Source organism: Leucoraja erinacea, chromosome 19, assembly GCF_028641065.1.
Source record: "Leucoraja erinacea ecotype New England chromosome 19, Leri_hhj_1, whole genome shotgun sequence".
In the NCBI taxonomy this organism is placed as follows: Eukaryota; Metazoa; Chordata; class Chondrichthyes; order Rajiformes; family Rajidae; genus Leucoraja; species Leucoraja erinaceus.
Genome location: NC_073395.1, coordinates 919,977 through 943,272, shown reverse-complemented (window position 1 = coordinate 943,272; position 23,296 = coordinate 919,977). Strand labels below are relative to the sequence as shown.

General features: G+C 42.4%; 1 protein-coding gene across 4 annotated transcripts in view; it reads left to right on the top strand.

The window, feature by feature from the left end:
• si:dkey-97m3.1 (fatty acyl-CoA reductase 1) overlaps positions 1-23,296 on the top strand; it is a 108,902-nt gene that overhangs the window by 75,053 nt on the left and 10,553 nt on the right. For 3 of the 4 annotated variants that reach the window (XM_055650019.1, XM_055650018.1, XM_055650021.1), the window contains exons 5-8: positions 11,332-11,527; positions 14,144-14,188; positions 16,790-16,908; positions 20,293-20,360. In XM_055650019.1, coding sequence (XP_055505994.1) covers positions 11,332-11,527; positions 14,144-14,188; positions 16,790-16,908; positions 20,293-20,360 — 428 coding nt within the window. The remainder of the gene's footprint in view (positions 1-11,331; positions 11,528-14,143; positions 14,189-16,789; positions 16,909-20,292; positions 20,361-23,296) is intronic. The other variant, XM_055650022.1, reaches the window with a different exon arrangement.

The following is a 23,296-nucleotide window of genomic DNA, read 5'->3' as shown; positions in this document are numbered from 1 at the left end:
TTTAGGAGATTGAGAGTGGATCTTATAGAAACTTACAAAATTCTTAAGGGGTTGGACAGGCTAGATGCAGGAAGATTGTTCCCGAAGTTAGGGAAGTCCAGGACAAGGGGTCACAGCTTAAGGATAAAGGGGAAATCCTTTAAAACCGAGATGAGGAGAACTTTTTTCACACAGAGATTGGTGAATCTCTGGAACTCTCTGCCACAGAGGGTAGTTGAGGCCAGTTAATTGGCTATATTTAAGAGGGAGTTAGATGTGGCCCTTGTGGCTAAGGGGATCAAGGGGTATGGAGAGAAGGCAGGTACGGGATACTGAGTTGGATGATCAGCCATGATCATATTGAATGGCGGTGCAGGCTCGAAGGGCCGAATGGCCTAGTCCTGCACCTAATTTCTATGTTCTATGTTTCTATGTTGCCTTCTCTGCCGTCCGTGCGCACTGCCAGATCATGAAGCTTTTATTGTATACAATACTTTAACTGTTTCATTTAATTGTTTCTACGTGTCATATTTGACAACTGGCTAACATAGTAGTTGTTTCTTCACCCCCTTCCCACTCCCCTCAGCTCTTTCCGCCCCTCCTCCCTGCCCCACCACCCATCCCAAACCCACCGTCACGTTGCCGAGGACAACATGTGTTCTTGCCAAAGCGGAAGATTGTGCCATTGATGGGCCAACACTTCACTGTGTCAAGGAGTTTCTGTGTCACTGTGTCAGGGAGTTTCTTTGCCAATGTTGTGGAAAGCTTCCTTTTATACAGACTAGAATTGTTCTCATCGTTCATGCATGAGCTAGCTTACTCCAATGTAGATAAAAGTTAAGGTTCTCCATTTAAACCTCCCGGGTCTTCTCTGTATAAACTGAGCATTATTTGCAGTTCACACCTGCTACCACAGGATAGTGCAGTGGGTGACACAGAGTGCTGGAGTAACTCATGGGGTCAGGCTGCATCTGTGTAGAACATGGATAGGTGACGTTTCACGGAGTGCTGGAGTAACTCAGTGGGTCAGGCAGCATCTGTAGAGAACATGGATAGGTGACGTTTCACAGAGTGCTGGAGTAACTCAGTGAGTCAGGCAGCATCTCTGGAGAAAAAGGATGGGTGAGGTTTTGGGTTGGAACCCTTCTCCAGACCTGACACGTCACACATCCTTTTTCTCCAGAGATGCTGCCTGACTCGCTGAGTTACTCTCGTGCTTTGTTTCTTTCTTAGGTATAAACCTGCATCTGCAGTTCAGTCTGAACAAGGGTCTCGACACGAAACTTCACCCATTTACTAAGGGAAAATCATGTTTGACTAATCTTCTGGAATTTTTTGAGGATGCCACTGGTAAAGAGACCAGGGAGGCGGTACAGGAGCCTCGGGTCTCGCACAAGCAGGATGAGGAACAGCTTTTTCAATAACACTATTACACTGCTGAACTCGGAGTCCCGTCGCTAAATATCTTTAGTCTCTCACATTTGTATTTGCCTATGTACCAGTTTTTTTTTCTAATCCATCCACATTCCACACATTGTTAACCAGTGCTCTTTTACTCTATTGTATGCTTATTCTGTATTATTTATTTTCTACTTCTACTATCTTACACTATGACTATAACCAGATGCTAAACGGCATTTTGTTGTACCTATACTTGTATCTGTGCAATGACAATACAGTTGAATTGAATTGAAAATGGACAAGGGAAAGCCAGTGGATGTAGTGTACCTGGACTTTCAGGAAGCATTTGATAAGGTCCCACATAGGAGATTAGTGGGCTAAATTAGAGCACATGGTATTGGGGGTAGGGTACTGACATGGATAGAAAATTGGTTGGCAGACAGGAAACAAAGAGTTGGGATTAACGGGTCCCTTTCAGAATGGCAGGCAGTGATTAGTGGGGTACCGCAAGGCTCGGTGCTGGGACTGCAGCTATTTACAATATACATCAATGATTAAGATGAAGGGATTCAAAGTAACATTAGCAAATTTGCAGACGACACAAAGCTGAGTGGCAGTGTGAACTGTGAGAAGAATGCTATGAAGATGCAGGGTGACTTGGGCAGGTTGGGTGAGTGGGCGGATGCATGGCAGATGCAGTTTAATGTGGATAAATGTGAAGTTATCCACTTTGGTGGCAAAAATAGGAAGGCAGATTATTATCTGAATGGTGTCAAATTGGGAAAATGGGAAGTACAACTGAATCTGGGGGTCCTTGTTCATCACTCACTGAAAGTAAGCATGCAGGTACAGCAGTCAGTTAAGAAAACTAATGGCATGTTGGCCTTCATCACAAGAGGAGTTGCGTATAGGAGCAAATGTGTCCTTCTGCAGTTGTACAGGGCCCTAGTGAGACCGCACCTGGAGTATTGTGTGCAGTTTTGGTATCCAAATTTGAGGAAGGACATTCTTGCTATTGAGGGAGTGCAGCGTTGGCTCACGATGTTAATTCCCGGGATGGTGGGACTGTCATTTGTGGATAGAATGGAGCGGCTGGGCTTGTATACTCTGGAATTTAGAGGGATGAGAGGGGATCATATTGAAACATATAATATTATTAAGGTTTGGACACGCTAGAGGCAGGAAACATGTTCCCGAGTCCAGAACCGGGGGCCACAGATTAAAAATAAGGAATAAGCAATTTGGAACGTAGATGAGGAAAAACATTTTCACCCAGAGAGTTATGAATCTGTGAAATATTCTACCACAGAAGGCAGTGGAGGCCAATTCTCTGGATGCTTTCAAGCGAGAGTTAGATAGAGCTCTTAAAGATAGTGGAGTCAGGGGATATGGTGAGAAGGCAAGAACGGGGTACTGAATGTGGATGATCAGCCATGATCACCGTGAATGGCTGTGCTGGCTCAAAGGGCCGAATGGCCTACTCCTGCACCTATTGTCTATTGTCTATTCCTTCTATCCAGTGATGCTGCCTGTCCTGCTGAGTTACTCCAGTATTGTGTGTCTATCTACAGTTCCTTCCTACACAAAGTGGAAAGTGTATTCTTTCTGTTATGTTTAACCAGTGCGAGGATGCAAGGCATGTGTACAGACCATTCCTCATTTCCGTTAAAGCTGCTGCATTTATTGTAGGTAACTCTGCACATTGCTGAAGTAGATTAGATTCAAACAGTGTCATGTCCTCAACTGTTCACAAAGGGTGAATCATATTCCAAGCACCACACGTGGTGAAATGTGTAGCATCTTGGTGACTACGTTTAACTGGAAATAATTTGCATGGTGGTGTTTAGATAGTGTATGCAGGGTGTGTTCTCGAGTTCTGTACATAGCATTTATGTGCCAACATCTTGTGCAACAACGTCATTGTTAACAAAATATATTTCCTATTCAATTTTCAATGGGTTTTCTTGTATTGTTTTCACAATCTACTTTGCTTCCTAGTGCAGCAATAGATGAAGAAAAATGAAACCAAGTTTGCCATGGTTTTTGTTTGGCACGGTCCTAATAATTCTGACCCCCTTTTTCCACAAGCGTGTAAATACACTACTTGCTGCGCTCCAAGTCCCTTTCATGGCCAAGGCAATCATTTTCAGATATGCTACGATTCCATGGCATTGAAGATTCATTCCACTTGTGTTTATTTTGGCTAAGGGGAAAGGCAAGTGATACCAAATGACTAGTTCGGAAAGAAATTACAAATGGTCCTGTCTCCCAGGCAGCTACATTAAAAAAAAAAAGTGTTTTTTAAATTAGAAAAAAATGTGCAAGCATGGCATTGATTAGAATTTGTACAACGTCGGCAAGCTGCTCATGATGCATGAATCTGGCAATAACTTCACATTCCAAATGGCCTACATTTGTCACAAGAGTAAACACAGTCACTAGACGCTCCTGGGAATGAGGCAAACTGTTCTAAATTGCAGATGTAGGGAGAATAACAAGTCGTGTGGGATCTACAATGTATTAGTCCCTGAACCTATTGTTGCCAAGGGATTACAGAATAAAGATGCTCAAAACTGGCCCATTTGCCATTAAATTTTCAGTTGAGCAATCTGTAAACCTGATTCCTTTTTATCTGGAAAGGGTACAGAGAAGGGTGTTGCCGTGCTTTAGGGAGAGGTTGAGTAGGCTGAGAATAGATCGGGTAGAATGGGTTCAGAAAAGATGTACGAGGATGTTGCCTGTACTAGAGGGTGTGAGCTGTAGGGAGAGGTTGAGTAGACGGGGTCTCTATTCCTTGGAGCGCAGGAAGATCAGAGGTGTACAAAATCATGAGAGGAATAGATCGGGTAGATGCACACAGTCTCTTGCCCAGTGTAAGTGAATCGAGGAATAGAGGACATAGGTTTAAGGTGAAGGTGAAAAGATTTAATAGGAATCTGAGGGGTAACTTTGTCGTACGAAGGGTGGTGGGTGTATGGAACAAGCTGCCAGAGGAGGTAGTTGAGGCAGGGGCTATCCCTACGTTTGTGAAACAGACAGGTACATGGATAGGACAGGTTTGGAGGGATATGGACCAAACACGGGCAAGTGGGACTAGTGTAGCTGGGGCGTGTTGCCTGATGTGGGCAAGTTGGGCCGAATGGCCTGTTTCCACACTGTATCACTCTATGACCCTATGACTTTTCCTATATCTCTACAATTTTTTTCTTACAACTATTTGTGTACAACTAAGGTGTATAAAATATGAGGGGATTAGATGAAAGATGAATGCACAGAGTATTTTATGCCAGGTCGGGGAATCACAAACCAGAGGAAATTGTTTTATGATATAAGAGGAACATGAGGAGCAACTTTTTCATTCAGAGCTATTGGATATGTGGAACAGCTGCCAGGGGAGATAGTTCAGGCAGATACCATAGCAGCATTTCGGTATAGGAATGGTTTAGAGGGATATGGGCCAAATTGCAGCAAATAAGACTTGTGACAAAGCAGTGCCTTGGTCGACCTTGCCGGGTTAGGCCAAAGGACCTGTTTCCATGCTGCATCATTCAATGATTCTATTTACTCAATTGCCTTTTGGCCACTATATTCAATTCTTCCCCAGCATCTTATTGGCTTGCAAGCCTTCATTGCTTATTGCTGAAGGACATTTTCCCTCGTGGTCCCCTGGTTTTTGTCTGAAATCTGTTCTCTCTGGTGTTTATTGCCTTTGCAGCTAATTGGAAAATGATTCTCTCTGCTACTCTGTCTGAATCCCTCCAGATTTTAAACACTTGGCTCTGATATTCTCTTAACCTTCAGCTTCTTCAATCAACCCACTTACTAGCAGTCCCTTGAAGGACACTGCGTGTTTTTCAAATTGCTCTGCTCATCAGCGACCACTTGCAAAGGAGATGTCTAATGCTGGCAGGCAACTTTTTGAGCAATAACAAACAGCAATAGGGTGTGGCATGCCAGTGTTAAACATGCAGCACTTCTGTGGTAGCAGGTGCCGTATATGTTCATGCTGTGAACACAGTGGTTTAATTAACGGAATATTTCAAATTATTAAGAAATGTGCATTTAATTTCTGCCTCCAGTCACGGTTCTCTTGAACATGCAGCAAACCTACGCTGTGACTGCAAGTTTCTCAGGCCAAGGATACAAGCCCTCTTCTACAGGTTTAGTTTAGGTCAGAGATAAGCATATAACCATATAACAATTACAGCACGGAAACAGGCCATCTCGGCCCTACAAGTCCATGCCGAACAACGCGAGAGATACAACGTGGGAACAGGCCCTTCGGCCCCCCGAATCCACGCCGACCAGCTACCCCCTCACACTAACACTATCCTACACACACATGGGACAATGAACTTGCAAACCTGTACATCTTTGGAGTGTGGGCAGAAACCGGAGATCCCGGAGAAAACCCACGTAGGTCATGGAGAATGTACAAACTCCGTACAAACAGACGGCACCCGTAGTCGGGATAGAACCCAGATCTCTGGTGCTGTGAGGCAGCAACTCTACCACTGCGCCACCGTGCCGTTCTGGAATAAGTGCTTCTTCATTTGGCGATATTTTCCATCCTCACTTGCTGGCAGTATCGTGGCCAAGTTCCCAATGTTTGGCTGACCACTTGAAAGCAGGCTTATCCCACTGACCAGCACTAATGAAAGGGATTAAGAAGGAACTGCAGATACTGGAAAATCGAAGGTACACAAAAAAGCTGGAGAAACTCAGCGGGTGCAGCAGCATCTATGGAGCGAAGGAAGTAGGCAATGTTTCGGGCTGCACCCGCTGAGTTTCTCCAGCTTTTTTGTGTACTAATGAAAGGGACTTGCCTCATGGAGTCATCTTGCTGACCTCATTCTACCTGCTGGATTAATTAGCCATTTCTAGCTGAAACGTGCTGTTGCACTGAAGCTACACTGGATCCTTGAGTGTCACTAACTCGGTTTAAATTGCAAATCGTTGGGGATAGCTTTGCGAATATAAAGATTTGAATTTCATAATTGAATAAAGCAAGAATTTCATTGTCCTATACAGGGACACATGACAATAAACTCACGAACTTGATTTTAACGTATTTGTTTTCACCATTCCCACAAAGAAATTGATGCAGACACAGAGAAATTTGCACTGCTGATTCATGTCATCTATGGTTGGTGAACAAGTACAGTAAATAAAATTAAATCACAATTACAATCACTATCACAATAATACTTTATTAGCCAAGTATGTTTTGCAACATACGAGGAATTTCATTTGCCAAGTCAGTCATACCAATAAAAAGCAACGGAACACACAAAATACCTTTTAACATAAACATCCACCACAGTGACTCCTCCACATTCCTCACTATGATGGAAGGCGAAAAAAAGTTCCAATTCAAAGCACAGGAAATTGGAGACTCAAATATCGGAAAAACATTTGGGGCGAGGGAGAATGATTCTGTTTTAACCAATGAGGCTGACAGGGCAGCAGTCAGGTTTGTATCTTTTTTACTTAATTTAAAAGTGGAAAAAATGGAATAATAGAATTGTTCCAAGATATGGGGAGGGCATTTTGTCCCAAGGAAATCAGTGCTGTTGGAGCAGCGTACCTTTCTTCCTGGAGATAATACTCTCATGTCAAATTCCCCTTCGAATACGCTGATTCTGTTCCCATCACCCTTCTTTTAGGAAGGATAAGAGAAATGTCTTTAGTCAGAGGGTGGTGAATCTGTGGAAATCTTGGCCACAGAAGGCTGTGGAGGCCAAGTTAGTGTATATTTTTAAGGCAGAGATAAATAGATTATTGATTAGTATGGGTGTCAGAGGTTATGGAGAGAAGGCAGGAAATGGGGTTAGGAGGGAGAGATAGATCAGCCATGATTGAATGGTGGAGTAGACCTGATGGGCCAAATGGCCTAATACTACTCCTATTCCTTATGATGGCTAATTCCAAATCGAAACTACACTGAATAAAAATATTTGTCTCCACATTGTCCATTAATCTTTTGTTCAAACGTTTGCTAAACTCGCTTGGATTATGGCATAATTATTTATATTTGTGTTTACCTTTTGTTTTCAATCAAAGACATTTTGTTTCCTTAGATACAAAACAAACCAAGATTAAACCGTGTCACATTTCAAAGAAAGATGAAATTCAATCTGTTTACCATGTTGAACAATCTGATTGCACAGGGAGTACAATAGAGGAAGGAATTAAATGATGTCTGATTTCTCAAATCATTCTCCAGGAGCTGCAAAATCAGGTCAGAATCTGGCAGCAAGTGACGCAATCACTGGCACCCCAAAGTATCTCCACCATCTACAAGACACAAATCTAGGATCTGTGGGAATACTCCATACGTGTCCAGATAAGTGTAGCTTCAATAATGTACAAGATGCTCAACACAACACAAGCCAGGCCAGAGCAGCCCACATGTTCAGTACCCCATCCACACCTGATCCTTCATTTCCTCCATCGCCAGTCTACAGTGGATGCAGTGTGAACCATCTAAATGGACCTGCAGTTACACACCTAGGCTGCTCTGATAGCGCCTTCCAGATCCACAATCTCTACCACTATGCCGCACAAGGTTTCAAGGGCATGACCAGTAATACATCATCTTTGTTCCTTCATTGCCACTGGAACTGCTTAACCAACCACAGTAACTGCAGCAGATCTAAAGGGCAGCTTACTATTTATTGTCTTTTCAACAACATTTAAAAACAGTCAATAAATGCTGGTCTTTGCAGAAATAATTATTTACAGTTATTAAAACTTTAAAAAGCAATACTTAGGAAGTCAGTAAGCGTTTCAGTGCTTTTAATTAAGTTTTGCTTTCTAAGTTTACAACTAATTTCTAAGATAAATGTTGAATCTTCCATTGCACCACACTATTTTGGCCACACGAGTAGGATTTCAAGGAGAAAGAAATACCTGAAAGAACTTGTACAGGCTGATTTTTAAAAATTCTATTTGAATTCAGATCTCAGTTAAGTATGTAGGATTCTGAAGTGGCTGACTGGGTGGACACAGATACAGTGTTTCATTTGGCTGGTGAATTTAGAACAGTCTCAGGATGAGGGGTCTGATATTCTGGATGATGTCAGGATGAATATTTAGAATGCTCCACGCCACAGATCAGGTAATGTTTAATTCCTGAATGTATTCAAACCTGGGATCAGTAGATTAGATCATTTGGTATCACAAATGGATCTGACAGGAAACTAGAGTAGAAAAAGAAGATTGGATTTGATCTCAACAAATTGTTTGGTGAGCTTGAACATGAATGCATGGCCTATTATATTTGTTTTGCTCTTATTTATATATTGCTCGAAGGAAAGCATCATATTCTCTGGAATTGTGTGCTCAAAGTTGTGCTTCTAGGGATGGTGGGATCACATAAACATGTTTGTTTTTACCGCTGCACCAGGTGACTCACATGTCCACAAATTGCTGTTGGTATAATATTCCATAGCTAAAACATTTAAAAAAAAATGCTGAACTATCCTGTTTAAAGAATAAAGTAAACTTCTGCTTTATATATAACTTTAGAAACAAGAATAGGACTCCTGTATTGCACTTGTTTTACCTACATAGGTTTCTCTGTAATGCCGTAACACTATATAAGCGAGGTTGGTATTCCCACCACGCATGCCCAGGTCATAGGTCACTCGCGATAAACATTCTCGACAACTGTGCTGTTGCATGTATACAGACCTGCGTTTCATCCGTAGTCAGGATTGAACCCTGGTCTCCGGCGCTACAAGTGTTGTTGAATTGCTACTGGACCGTCCCCGTTCCCTCCCGAGTGTCCCATCCCTGTCCGGAGGAGGCCGGAGATGTCCAGGGTGACCCTGGACTGACGGGACACTGGCCCGGAGCAGTGGCAGCCCAGGCTTACAGCCAGCGTGGAGAGGAAGCTCTAAGTCCACTGCTCCAGGCCAGTGTCTCACCAGTCCAGGGCTGACGGGACACCGTCTATGACTTTATTAAAAAAAAAACTTCATTGCAATTTTTTTTGTGTTCGTTTTCTAGGTCTGCACTAAACTTGAGAGTCTTCAATTTACAACAGCAATCTTTAATGATTTGCTCAATGCTGGCAGCAAGACAACTCAAAAATGGCTGCAACCACACACACTAAAGACAGGATAAACTATATACAAAAACATCTCCCTTTGTCCTGTGCAGTGCCACCTGCTGCACGGGAGGTGCAACAGTTCCTCCCACCCCACACAGTCCACCAAACATCACAGATTTGTATTCAATTATGGTTTTAATTTTTCAAATGTAATGTTCATAAGTGATAGAAGCAGAATTAGGCCATTTGGCCCATACTACGCTATTCAATCATGACTGATCTATCTCTCCCTCCTAACCCCATTCTCCTGCCTTCACACCATAACCCCTGTCAATAAACAAAATCAAATTATTTTTCTATGGTTAGGATCAGGAAAAACTGTGCAAGAGCATTGTTTGATTAATTCAATGTTTTCAAGAGAGAGTTGGATCTAGCTCTTTGGGCTAACGGAATTAAGGGATGTGGGGAGAAAGCAGGAAGGAGGTACTGATTTTGGATAATAATAATAATAATGCATTTTATTTGCTGGCGCCTTTCTGGACACCCAAGGACACCTTACAGGACATAAAAGCACAATACATTTATCAATATTAAAATCAAGTTGATTAAAAACAAAAACCAAAACAAAAAAAAAAAATACACAAAACATTTTAAGTCATTAAAATCAGGGTGAACATGGTGGAAGTTATGTCGGGTATGCTAATCTAAACAGGTGTGTTTTGAGTTGTGATTTGAATTGATCGATAGTGTCCAGGATGATCAGCCATGATCATATTGAACGGCGTTGCTGACTCGAAGGGCCGAATGGCCTACTACTGCACCGGTTTTCTATGTAATTCAAACCCTTGCTGCATCAATGTCCTGGCATTGGGATAGATTGGTTACTGATGTAGCAGCTGTGGCTTTTGGTGGATGGAGGATTATTGACTCCAGAGAGCACACAATAATTGAACAATTATTCACACTTGTGAATAGGTGCACATTTTGACCCACATTGATTTCCTTTGGAAAATGTCCTTTATTAGATGTGTGAAATTTAGGTGATATCGCTAGGCGTTATAATTTAGGCGTTTTAATTTAAAATGATCACCTGTATAGTTATCTCTTCCCTCGTGCTCAATTAATCATTCCTCAATTTATCAATCCTCGATTTCCCTGGTCAATTTGTCCCTTCCAACCCAAACCACCCCCTCCCGGTTACTTTCTCTTGCAACCGCAGGAAATGCTACACTTGTCCCTTTTCCTCCCCCCTCGACTCCAACCAAGGATCCAATCAGTCTTTCCAGGTGCAGCAGAGGTTCATTTGCACCTCCTCCAACCTCATCTACTGCATCCGCTGTTCCAAGTGTCAACTTCTCTACATCGGCGAGACCAAGCGCAGGTTCGGCGATCGCTTCGCTGAACACCTCCGCTCAGTTCGCCTTAACTTACCTGATCACCCGGGTGCTCAGCGCCAACTTCCCTTCTCATTCCCAATCTGACCATTCTGTCCTGGGCCTCCTCCATTGTCAATGAGGCTCAGCGCAAATTGGAGGAACAGCACCTCATATTTCGCTTGGGTAGTTTACACCCCATCGGTATGAACATTGTCTTCTCTAATTTTAGATAGCCCTCGCATTCTCCCTCTTTACCCTCCCCCTTCCCAGTTCTCCCACAAGCCCTACTGCCTTCACCTACTTCCTTTCTCCCCCCCCCTCCCCGCCAACATCAGTCTGAAGAAGGGTCTCAACCCGAAACATCGCAAATTCCTTCTCTCCATAGATGCTGCCTCACCCGCTGAGTTTCTTCAGCATTTTTAGTCTACCATCAATTAATCCTTGCTGGCCATGTTTATACATCCTATTGTTTTAAATGATGAAACCTTTCATTAATTTTTAATATGTCTTTGATTGCAGGTGGATGGATGAAAGTATGATCCAAGATATCACCCCCAAACTGATAGGAGACCGGCCAAACACCTACACCTACACGAAGGCACTTGCAGAGTATGTCGTTCAACAAGAGAGTGGCGATTTGAACATTGCCATCATCAGACCTTCCATCGTTGGAGCAAGTTGGCAAGAACCATTCCCAGTAAGTCAACCATTCCCAGTAAGTCAACCTTCTACCTTCGATTTTTCCAACATCTGCAGTGCTTTCTTAAACATTCCCAGTAAGCTGTTCTGTTTTAATGCAAAGTATTTTATCAGGGGCCTGCTGTTATTCCTGCTGTGAGACGGAGAACATTTTTAGCCTTGAAGGTACATAAAAAATGCAGGAGAAACTCAGTGGGTGAGGCAGCATCTATGGAGAGAAGGAATAGGCGACGTTTCGGGACCCAAAACGTCGCCTATTCCTTCTCTCCATAGATGCTACCTCACCTGCTGAGTTTCTCCAGAATCTTTTGTCTACCTTCGATTTTTCCAGCATCTGCAGTTCTTTGTTAAACATTTTTAAGCTTTGTGGTTCATCTGCTGGATGGCCCTAAGAGGACAGATGCATCCAAATGTACATCTGTTTACTGAGAGTTCATTCATCGCTGTTACATACAGAGAAGCTGAGCCCGTGATAATTGAGCAATTATTAACATTTGCGAATAGATGCACACTTAGAACCACCGCTTGATTTCCTTTGGAAAATGTCCTTTTTTTTTAGATGAGTGACATTTAGGTAATCACTCTTACATCACAGAGAGTCCCGTGCTGCTGGATATAAGAGAGATCATTATTCAATCAGTGTAGCAGTAATGAGGTGCATGGTCACAGAGCCTCTGAATACTGGAGAGAAACCACCTGGCAATTGTGCACTTGGTAACGTTTGGGAATCAATGCAAATATTGGACCATTTTTGTCTTTCCTTTAGAAATGCTCCCTTATTAGATATGGGTATTTTGGGCAATATCACATTGCATTCATTTAAAATTGAAAGCTTCAGCTCTATATAATATACAAACTTCCTGATCACAATTGTTAATATTGTAAACTGTAAAGTAAAATATACGGAAGAGCAGAACTTTTTTTTCAATATAAAAATAGACAATAGCCTATAGATGCAGATGTAGGGCATTCGGCCCTTCAAGCCAGCACCGCCATTCAATGTAATCATGGCTGATCATCCACAATCAGTACCCCGTTCTCCCCATATCCCCATACTCTGCTATCTTTAAGAGCCCTATCTAGCTCTTTCTTGAAAGTATCCAGAGAACCGGCCTCCACCGCCCTCTGAGGCAGAGAATTCCACAGACTGACAGCTCCCTGGGTGGAAAAGTGTTTCCTCGTCTCCGTTCTAAATCGCTTACCCCTTATTCTTAAACTGTGGCCCTAGGTTCTAGACTCTCCCAACATTGGGAACATGTTTCCTGTCTCTAGCGTATCCAAACCCTTAATAATTTTATATGTTTCAATAAGATACCCTCTCATCCTTCTAAACTACAGAATATACAAGCCCAGCCGCTCCATTTTCTCAGCATATGACAGTCCCGCCATCCCGGGAATTAACCTTGTAAACCTATGCTGCACTCCCTCAATAGCAAGAATATCCTTCCTCAAACATTGACTTTTGCAACAAAGAAAAATGTATTTGATGAAAATTGGTGATAAAACCTTTAACTGAGAGAGCATATGTGGCTCTGCAATCTATTCTAGAATGGTGGTAGATTGATTCTGGTATTTTGTCCATGAGCTGGAATGTATCTTATTGTAGCTTGGTTGCACAGGCTTTCTACTTTGTTTGCGTAGTTATGATCAATAGATAACAAATGTACTTAATAATCTATTGTTCAAGCTCTGTCGCATGCATCTTTCAGCAAGATGAAAGATCTTGAAAGCAACTTTAATGAATTTCCTCAAACAATTTAATACACAAACTAGGCCTGGCGCAGCAGCGCAGCGATAGAGTCGCTACCTCACAGCGCCAGAGACCCTGGTTCGATCCTGACTACGGGCGCTGTCTGTACGGAGTTTGTACGTTCTCCCGGTGACGTGCCTGAGTTTTATCCGGATGCTCCGGTTCCCTCGCACACTCCACAGACGTACAGGTTTGCAGGTTAATTGGCTTTAGTAAAATTGTAAATTGTCCCTAGTGTGTGTAGGATAGTTATAGTGCGCGGGGATCACTGGTCACCGCAGAGTCGGTGGGCCGAAGGACCTGTTTCCGCGCTGTATCTCCAAACTAAACTAATCAGGTTTTATTTACCATTTACCAGCATAAAAAATGATCTTGTTGTACTGTCCAAACTTGACTAATGTGAATGCATGGATTTATAACGCACAGAAACAGTTCCATCAGATCACCACATGAGTGCTGGCCATGAAGTTTTTAAATATACATTTTCCCGTTCTCCTTCCTTGGCCTTGGAGCATGGAGTACATAAATATTTATCTGCGTCTGAGTACCACTTTAATGTTTCAAAAGTCACGGTTATAAATTGTCCTGCTCCTTTGTTACTTTGATACCTTCAACCTTCAACAATTTGAGATCCTTACTCATTACGCTAGCCACTTAACCAATTTGTTTTTAATTTTTAATAACCTTTTCAAGGTAGAATCGGAAAAACATTTTTTTCTTGTTTATAATGTTGATACATCATATTTTCAAATACTTTAATCTAATTTCCTGTAACTGAAGTAATGAATGTAGAAACCTTTCTGCATATAAAAAACAGTTAAATTATCCACAACCGTAAAATAATGAATTACAAAACTAATGTTGACTTTTCCAATTGAATAGGGTTGGATTGACAACTTCAATGGACCAAGTGGACTTTTCATTGCCGTATGTAAAAGCACTTTGTTTTTATAAGTTAATAAGTCTTTGTGTTATAGAATATACAAGCAAAACATAAAGATGGCTGATACCTCTGCATACCTCGTGCCTATGTTCAAAGTTAGAGCAGCATTCTCAAGGTGCACGTCACGTATTCAGACTAGGGGGTTGTTTATAAGATGCTGCCTGTAAATGGGGTTGTTCCTTCAGTGGAGTAAATGCAACCAAGGGAACTATTGGAGGTAAAAAGCTGCCAAAACCTGAATTTTGCAAATCAGTTGTTTAATTGTTAGACATAAGCAACTGCGGATGCTAGAGGCACAAAGTGCTGGAGTAACCCAGCAGGTCAGGCTAGAGAACATGGATAGGTGACATTTCACAGAGTGCTGGAGTAACTCGGCGGGTCATGGAAACATAGAGACAAAGGAAAATAGGTGCAGGAGTAGGCCATTCGGCCCTTCTTGCCAGCACCGCCATTCAATATGATCATGGCTAATCATCATCTAAAATCAGTACCCCGTTCCTGCTTTTTCCCCATATCCCTTGATTCCTTAAGCCCTAAGAGCTAAATCTAACTCTCTTGAAAACATCCAGTGAATTGCCCTCCACTGCTTTTCTGTGGCAGAGAATTCCACAGATTCTCATCTCTCTCGGTGAAGAATCTTTTACATACTTCAGTCCTAAATGGCCTGTCCCTTATTCTTAAACTGTGGCCCCTGGTTTTGGACTCCCCCAACGTGGGGAACATTTTTCCTGCTTCTAGCCTGTCCAATCCTTTAAGAATTTTATATGTTTGTATAAGATTTCCGGAAGTGGCGGCGTTGCCTTGCAGCTGCGGCTTGCCTGCAGTCCGTTTGTCGTTTCTGTTTTTTGTTTTCTTTTGTTCCCGTTGTTGCAGTTTATTTCGGTTTATTTAGTTGTGTATGTGTGGGGGGTGGGTGTGGTATGTTTTTTGACTCTTCCTTCGGGGGGGATGCGACGTTTCTTGCCGTATCCCCCCCGTCTCCGTGTCCGTCTGCGCTGAGGCCTATCGCGGAGCTGGCGGCCTCCAACTGCGACCGACCTCGAGGCTGCGGAGGCAGAGCCAGGACTTACCAACGCGAGGCTGGCCGACTTCGGGGCTGTGGTTGCGGTACGACCCAACTTCCGACCCGACTTTGGAGCCTCGGAGGCTCAGCCGCGGTCCAGTGGACGACATCATCGGGAGCTCGCAGGTCACAGGTGGTGACCTGTTTTTCCGGAGCTCCCGCAACTACAGCTGTGTCCGCTGAACCGGAGGGCGGCAGCTTCGACCACCCCGGGCCGCAGAGTTTGAACCGACCCATTTGCGGAGCACGGATTCAGCCGCGGGACTTACTTCCCATCACCCGGCGGGGTCACAACATCGGAGGCTTGGATTGCCTCAGCGCAGAGGGAGAGCAAGGAGGGAAGAGACAATGACTTTGGGACTTTAAACTGTGTTGAGTGTTTGTTATTTATTCTGTGTTTTGACTGCAGGCTAAACCATTTTGTTGCACTGAAAGGTGCAATGACAATAAATTGAATCCAATCCAATCCAATCCAAGATAACCTTTCATCCTTCTGGAGAACATGGATAGATGATGTTTTACAGAGTGCTGGAGTAACTCAGTGGGTCAGGCAGCATCTGTGGGGAACATGGATAGGTAACGTATTGGATCTGAAGTAGGACCCTGACCTGAAATGTCATCTATCTATGTTCTCCACAGTTGCTGCCTGATCAGCTGAGTTACTCCAGCTCTCTGTTCATTAGTTGTTTGATGTATTATATTTAAATCTTTGTAATAAATTCAAAATGTCGAGTATGGCAGGAGTTTAATCAAATAAATAAAAAAATTGAATAAAACGGTTAAGTGAGAATGCTTAACATTAAAAGAATTAAACACTGTAATATCCAGGTAGAACATTGTACCAGCCAGGTAGATATGACATGCAAACTCCACACAGACAGTATCAGGTGTGAACCCAGGCCTGTGTCTCTGTGAGGCAGCAGCATAGCCAGTGCCACCCGTAAATTATTTTGAAGAGGGTTTCGGCTCGAAACGTTGCATATTTCCTTCGCTCCATAGATGCTGCCGCATCCGCTGAGTCCAGCACTTTTGTCTTCCTTCAATAATTCTTCCAAGATTTCCTATGACCTGACTATCTCCCTGCCGCTTCACCCTCTCTCTTTCTAACTTGTCCTTCTGAGGAACTCTTCCCTGTGTGGTCAGTCCTGTTGATTAGAGAGAGAGACAGAGAGACAGAGAGAGAGAGAGTGCAATGAGCAGGAGTTCTCCAGGTGCAGACACTGACTGCAGATACTCTTGTTTGCTTAGGATCCCACAGGCTTTCACCAGCTGGAACAAAACATGAGCTCTGGCAAGCCTTGCATTCTCACAACCGTTTTGTTCAATTTTTATATTTATTTGATTAAACTAATCAGTTAATTATTTATTTGATGAAGTAAGATATTTTTCCAGCTTTCAATTTCAACCATTGCCCTCATATCTAGAGCAAAATAAATGTTAACCAACCAATTACTTGCAGCACTTGTATGTGATATTGATTATTTTTGCTTCAACTATCCCCACTATTTCCATTTTTGTGCAGGCAGGTAAAGGGATTCTTCGTACCATGAGAGCTACTAACAATGCAGTGGCTGATTTGATCCCTGTTGATGTTGTTGTTAACCTCACAATCGCAGCTGGCTGGTATACAGCAGTTCACAGGTGAGAGATTTGTATTCTCCACACTGATTTATCTCTGTCCCTGTCTTGTTTTCTATAATGTTGCAAGAACCAGGCCTCTCGTCAGTATTCTTGAAGGACAGTCAACACAGGAATTGTTTTTTCTTTGGTGTGAAGCAAGCCAAATTATTCACAACTATTTCTGAATCTCTGTCCATTGGGAAATAAACTGACTGCTAGTTTGCAACAATTGCCTCACTTGCTATTCACTTCAGGGGAAGGCTTGACTGGTGGAGTTTAGAAAACATCTTTGTTGAGAACACTTTAAAAATGGAAATTCACTTTTGCTAGCTGTACTGAAACTGCTAATACATTGGCATACATTGGCATAAAACAAACATATGCCAAAGGCAGCTTGACTTCTTTAAATTAAAGTGTTTAATTCAAGCTCCCTTTACCCTTGTTTTGCAAACATTATATGTTTGTGTTGTCTTTTGTGCTAGCATGGAGTACAGACAACCCTGACAAGGCCAACAGTGTTGCCCATCCCAAATTGTCTGTGTCATGCTGCCTACTGCAACCCTCGTGCGAGCAGCGCAGTGAAGCAGCTGCTGGAGCCCCCAGCTCCATCCTGAACCATGGATTACACTTTAGTCATCACCTACCACTCTGTCACTCTTTATCCAATATTTTACAAATACAGAGTTAATTTGGAATGTTTTTGCCAAATCAGTTCACTTTTTAAGCATATTTGTAGCCACATTTTTATTGACATAAAAAAAATTGAATGCTTCATAGCTTTTCTCAAGATTGTGAATCTGTGGAATTGTTAACCCGGGAGAGTTCTGAATGTTTTCACATCTGAACGAGATGGATTTTTGGATGATGTAGCCTAGGCTTATCAGGAGATTAGGAGGAAAGTGGATTTAAAGGCATCAATCGGATCAGCCATGATCTTGTTTAATGGGCCATCTCTGCTCCTGGCCCTGATGGTGTTATGTGCTCAGCAAACCGTTTCATGCTTTGTGACGGTAGACAAAAGTGCTGGAGAACTCAGCGGGTGCAGCAGCATCTATAGAGCAAAGGAAATGGCAACGTTTCGGGCCAAAACCCTTCTTCAGACCTCAGGAGGTGAAATGCTCAATACTTACTCTCCAAATTGCTTTTGCAATCTATTTACTTTGGTGAAGGGGCCAGTTGGGTGGGTGTCTGGTCAATTGTAACCCCCAGAATATTGAGGACCGGCTTGGTTCAGTGATGGTTTCTCAAATACAAAATGGATTTTTCTGCTTCAAGATCTGCATGTTGCCTTGTTGAGGCCAATGGTGCTATTAACTTGGTGCTGCACCCTGCCACGAGATGTCCAGGGTGGGAATAATCTGAGTGGGGGATGGAGGCAGAAGGAGGCTGGCATTTGGAGCAGAGAATAGATGGGGAACAGAGAAGGTGAATGAAAGAGGGCTGAGGGATAAGGCTGAATGTAACAGCAGGAGCTGGAGACAGCAAACAGCAAGCTCAACTCAGCCCATGAAGTAAGTCAAGTCAAGTCAAGTTTATTTGTCACATACACATACGAGATGTGCAGTGAAATGAAAGTCCTGGACCTTCTCATGGGATTGGGATTGGATAAGCAAGATGCAGAAATAATGTTCCTCATGTTGGGGGTGTCCAGAACCAGGGGTCATAGTTTAAGAATATGAGGTAGGCCATTTAGGACTGAGATGAGGAAAAACTTTTTCACCCAGAGAGTTGCGAATCTGTGGAATTCTCTGCCACAGAAGACAGTGGAGGCCAATTCACTGGATGTTTTCAAGAGAGAGTTAGATAGAGTTCTTAGGGCTAACAGAATCAAGGGATATGGAGAGAAGGCAGGAACGGGGTTCCTGATTTTGGATGATCAGCCATGGTGAATGGTGGTGCTGGCTCGAAGAGCAGAATGGCCTCCTCCTGCACCTATTTCTATGTGGGTGAGGCTTGCTTTGCCCCTTCTTTCTTTCTTTCTTTCTTTCTTTCGTGTGGCATGCACAGCCTAAAGTTGTTGGACAACTTGTTCTATTTGATCTTCCGTTTGTGCATGTCGAGTTGATTGCATTAGTCGAAACAGGGCTGACCATGTGAAGGCTGCAATCGTCCACCCCCTTTGCCCCTCATTCTCATCAATTTGTTAGTAAAACAGAATGGGTAAACTGGCAGAAACCATCCCCAAAACTGTCTTTGTGCTTGAAGAAGGAGACCAAAGCATGCTAGTAGCTTGTTTAAAACTTCAACTAGGTTAGTATTTCCTATCGAGTCCACATCACAAGCTTAGAAATTGTTCAGCCAGAGCTGAGCACACTTCTCAGCATTTGCATACAAGGCACCTTGCTCTTCTTGTACGTAGTGGTGGAAATAGGGCCGCGACGTGAACGCTCTTTCCTTCACCCAGGTTAGCACTGCATTCCTTCCACTTCACAAATTTATCGTTTTTTTATTGATTGCAAGATATTTTTTTGCTGGCAAATTGGATATCTTCAACTGCTGTTACAATACAAGTACAAGGTACATTTTACAACCCAACTATAATGAACTGCACTGCTAGTTTCTGATGCAGTGAAGATTTTGTCAGAATATGGAAGGGGGTAGGTAGAGTGGAGAGAGAAGAGCAAACTTAATTGAATGCAGAAAATACATTTCACAATGCTGACTGAGGAAGAAGATGAAGCTGAGGCACTGCCTGGAAATACTGTAGATGTGTTGTTTCTCCTCTGCTTTGTCTACCCTTACTCAGCACATCAAAGAAAGCCAACACCGTTTCAATGTCACTGCAGAACAGCCAATTGTCCCTCATAGAAACATAGAAAATAGGTGCAGGAGTAGGCCATTCGGCCCTTCGAGCCTGCACCGCCATTCAATATGATCATGGCTGATCTTCCAACTCAGTATCCTGTACCTGCCTTGCCTCCATACCCCCTGATCCCTTTAGCCACAAGGGCCACATCTAACTCCCTCTTAAATATAGTCAATGATCTGGCCTTAACTACCTTCTGTGGCAGAGAATTCCAAAGATTCACCACTCTCTGTGTGAAAATGTTTTTCTCGACTCAGTCCTAAAAGATTTCCCCTTTATCCTTAAACTGTGACCCCTTGTTCTGGACTTCCCCAACATCGGGAACAATCTTCCTGCATCTAGCCTGTCCAACCCCTTAAGAATTTTGTAAGTTTGTTCCTCACTCAGCATTTCACATGGATTACTGAGATTACAATGCTTCTTTCAGATCAACAATTGTATTGATTACCCATGATTAGCTTATCTGACCTAAAAGCTCGTCAGTCTAAAGTATTACTTGTTTCATTTCCCATAAATGTTGCTTGGCATGTTGAGTATTTCCTCTTTTTATTCCAGACCTCACAAATGGTTAACCAATCTTCTGTGGTTTTTTTCCCCAGACCAAAAGTCACCCTTATCTACAATTGTACAACAGGCGGCATCAACCCGTTTCACTGGGGAGAAATTGGTAAGTTTACATTTAAAATTATGAGCTGTGTTCCAGAATATTCTGCATGATATGATGTACAGTGCCCTCCATAATGTTTGGGACAAAGATCCATAATTTATTTATTTGCCCCTGTACTCTACAATTTAAGATTTGTAATAGAAAAACAATCACATGTGGTTAAAGTGCACATTGTCAGATTTTAATGTGGGTCATTTTTATACATTTTGGTTTCACCGTGTAGAAACTACAGCTGTGTTTATACATAGTCCCCCCATTTCAGGGCACCATAATGTTTGGGACACAGCAATGTCATGTTTAGTATTTTGTTGTATATCCTTTGCATGGAATGACTGCTTGAAGTCTGCGATTCATGGACATCATCAGTTGCTGGGTGTCTTCTCTGGTGATGCTCTGCCAGGCCTGTATTGCAGCCATCTTTAGCTTATGCTTGTTTTGGGGGCTAGTCCCCTTCAGTTTTTTCTTCAGCATATGAAAGGCATGCTCAATTGGGTTCAGATCAGGTGATTGACTTGGCCACTCAAGAATTTACCATTTTTTAGCTTTGAAAAACTCCTTTGTTGCTTTAGCAGTGGGTTTGGGATCATTCTCTTGCTGTGGAATGAACTGCAGGCCAATGAGTTTTGAGGCATTTGTTTGAACTTGAGCATATAGGTTGTGTCTACACACTTCAGAATTAATTATGCTACTATCATCAGCAGTTGTATCATCAATGAAGATAAGTGAGCTAGTACATTCAGCAGCCATACATGCCCAGGCCATAACGCCCCCACCTCCTTGTTTCACAGATGAGGTGGTATGCTTTGGATCTTGGGCTGTTCCTTCTCTCCTCCATACTTTGCTTTGCCATCACTCTGATATAAGTTAATCTTCCTCTCATCTGTCCACAGGACATTTTTCCAGAACTGTGGTTGCTCTTTGAAGTACTTCTTGGCAAACTGTAACGAGGCCATCCTATGCTTGTGGCTAACCAGTGGTTTGCAACTTGCAGTGTAGCATCTGTATTTGTGTTCATGAAGTTCTCTGTGGGCAGTGGTCATTGACAAATACACACTTGATTCCTGAAGAATGTTTCTGATCTGTCGGACAGGTGTTTGGGGATTTTTCTTTATTATAGAGAGAATTCTTCTGTCATCAGCTGTGGAGGTCTTCCTTGGCCTGCCAGTCCCATTGTGATTAGTAAGCTCACCAGTGCTCCCTTTCCTCTAAATGATGTTCCAAACAGTTGATTTTGGTAAACCTACAGTTTGGCTGATGTATCTAACAGTTTTATTCATGTTTCTCATAATTGCTTCTTTCATTTTCATTGGCACAACTTTGGTCCTCATGTTGATAAACAGCAATAAAAGTTTCCAAATAGCTGGAGGAAAGACTAGGTGCTGAGAGCTCTCGTATACCTGCATTAAGGAGGCATTTAAACACACCTGAGCAATTACAAACACCTGTGAAACCATGTGTCCCAAATATTATGGTGCCCTGAAATGGGGGGACCCTACGTATAAACACTGCTGTAATCTCTACATGGTGAAACCAAAATGTATAAAAATGGCCTTAATAAAATATGACAATGTGCACTTTAACCACGTGATTTTTTCTATTACAAATCTCAAATTGTGGAGTACAGAGACAAATAAATAAATGACGGGACTTTGTCCCAAACATTATGGAGGGCACTGTATGTATGGCTGAAAGTATGGCGATGTCAGGCTAAATAAATTGTTTGTCTTTTATTATCAAAACGGCAATGTATCAAAATATTTAAAATTGAAAGGCGTTTTGGAATATGACATGAAAATGTTAAAGTTGGAATGTCTGTCAACAGTGCAAATACACTTGCTGATGTATGGATGCAATTACCAGAGGAATCTTGTACACCAACCCCCATGCATCAGCCACAGTAAAAAGTGTTTGGAATGCACTAAATACAGAGATCTATTAAACAGCGCACGAGAAATGCCTGACGTTGCATTTTTCAAATGTGCCACGATAGAGATTATGCCATTTGCACAAGATGCAAGAGAAAACAAAATTGCTTGATTTAATTTTAATTTAAAATGCTTTGGTGATATAAAAAGTTCCCTTGTGATACTGAATGTTTAAAAACAAATTTAATAACAAAGTGGAATAAAACGAAATATTTTTGCTGCATTGAGTAAATTTTGTGCAAAACTAAGGAATCCAGATAACATATCAATCTTACCTATGTTTGTAGTGGTGACAATGTGGAATTGGATTGGGCAAAAAGGCAGAAAAGCAGTATTTATGATTACTATGGTGCCAAAAATTGATTTTGTCTGTGTTTCATACATCGTATGTTCCCTCATTAATGGTGATAAATGGTCATAGTAAGCATGCAACATCCTGAGCTACTAGGCAACATGGTTTCAGATGTCTGATGGAAGGGTCTCGATCTGAAACATCATCCATTCCTTCTCTCCAGAGATGCTGCCTGTCCCGCTGAGTTACTCCAGCATTTTGTGTCTATCTTTGGTTTAAACCCTTCTTACACATTTCAAGATGTGGTAGGTGCCCAGTTTTTCTTTAAAGCTTTCAACTGCAGGCATGAAAGGTTTCAGGATCTGGGGAGTTTAAACCCACTCTGAAGAAGGGTTTTGGCCCGAAATGTTGCCTATTTCCATCGCTCCATAGATGCTGCTGCACCCGCTGAGTTTCTCCAGCATTTTTGTGTAGCTCAGGATCTGGGGAAATGCTTTGGTTTTGTTTGTCATGTGATCAAAGCAAGGTAATTTGGACAATTGGAACTCTTGCCATGTTTACAGTAGTTTTCAAGCAAGGTCTTGCAACTCTATAAGTCTATTACAGGAATTGTTAACCTATAAAGTCATTTGTTCTAATGCTGGTAATTGCAAAAAGAGCTTAGGAAGGAACCGTAGATGCTGGTTTACACTGAAGATAGACACAAAATGCTGGAGTAA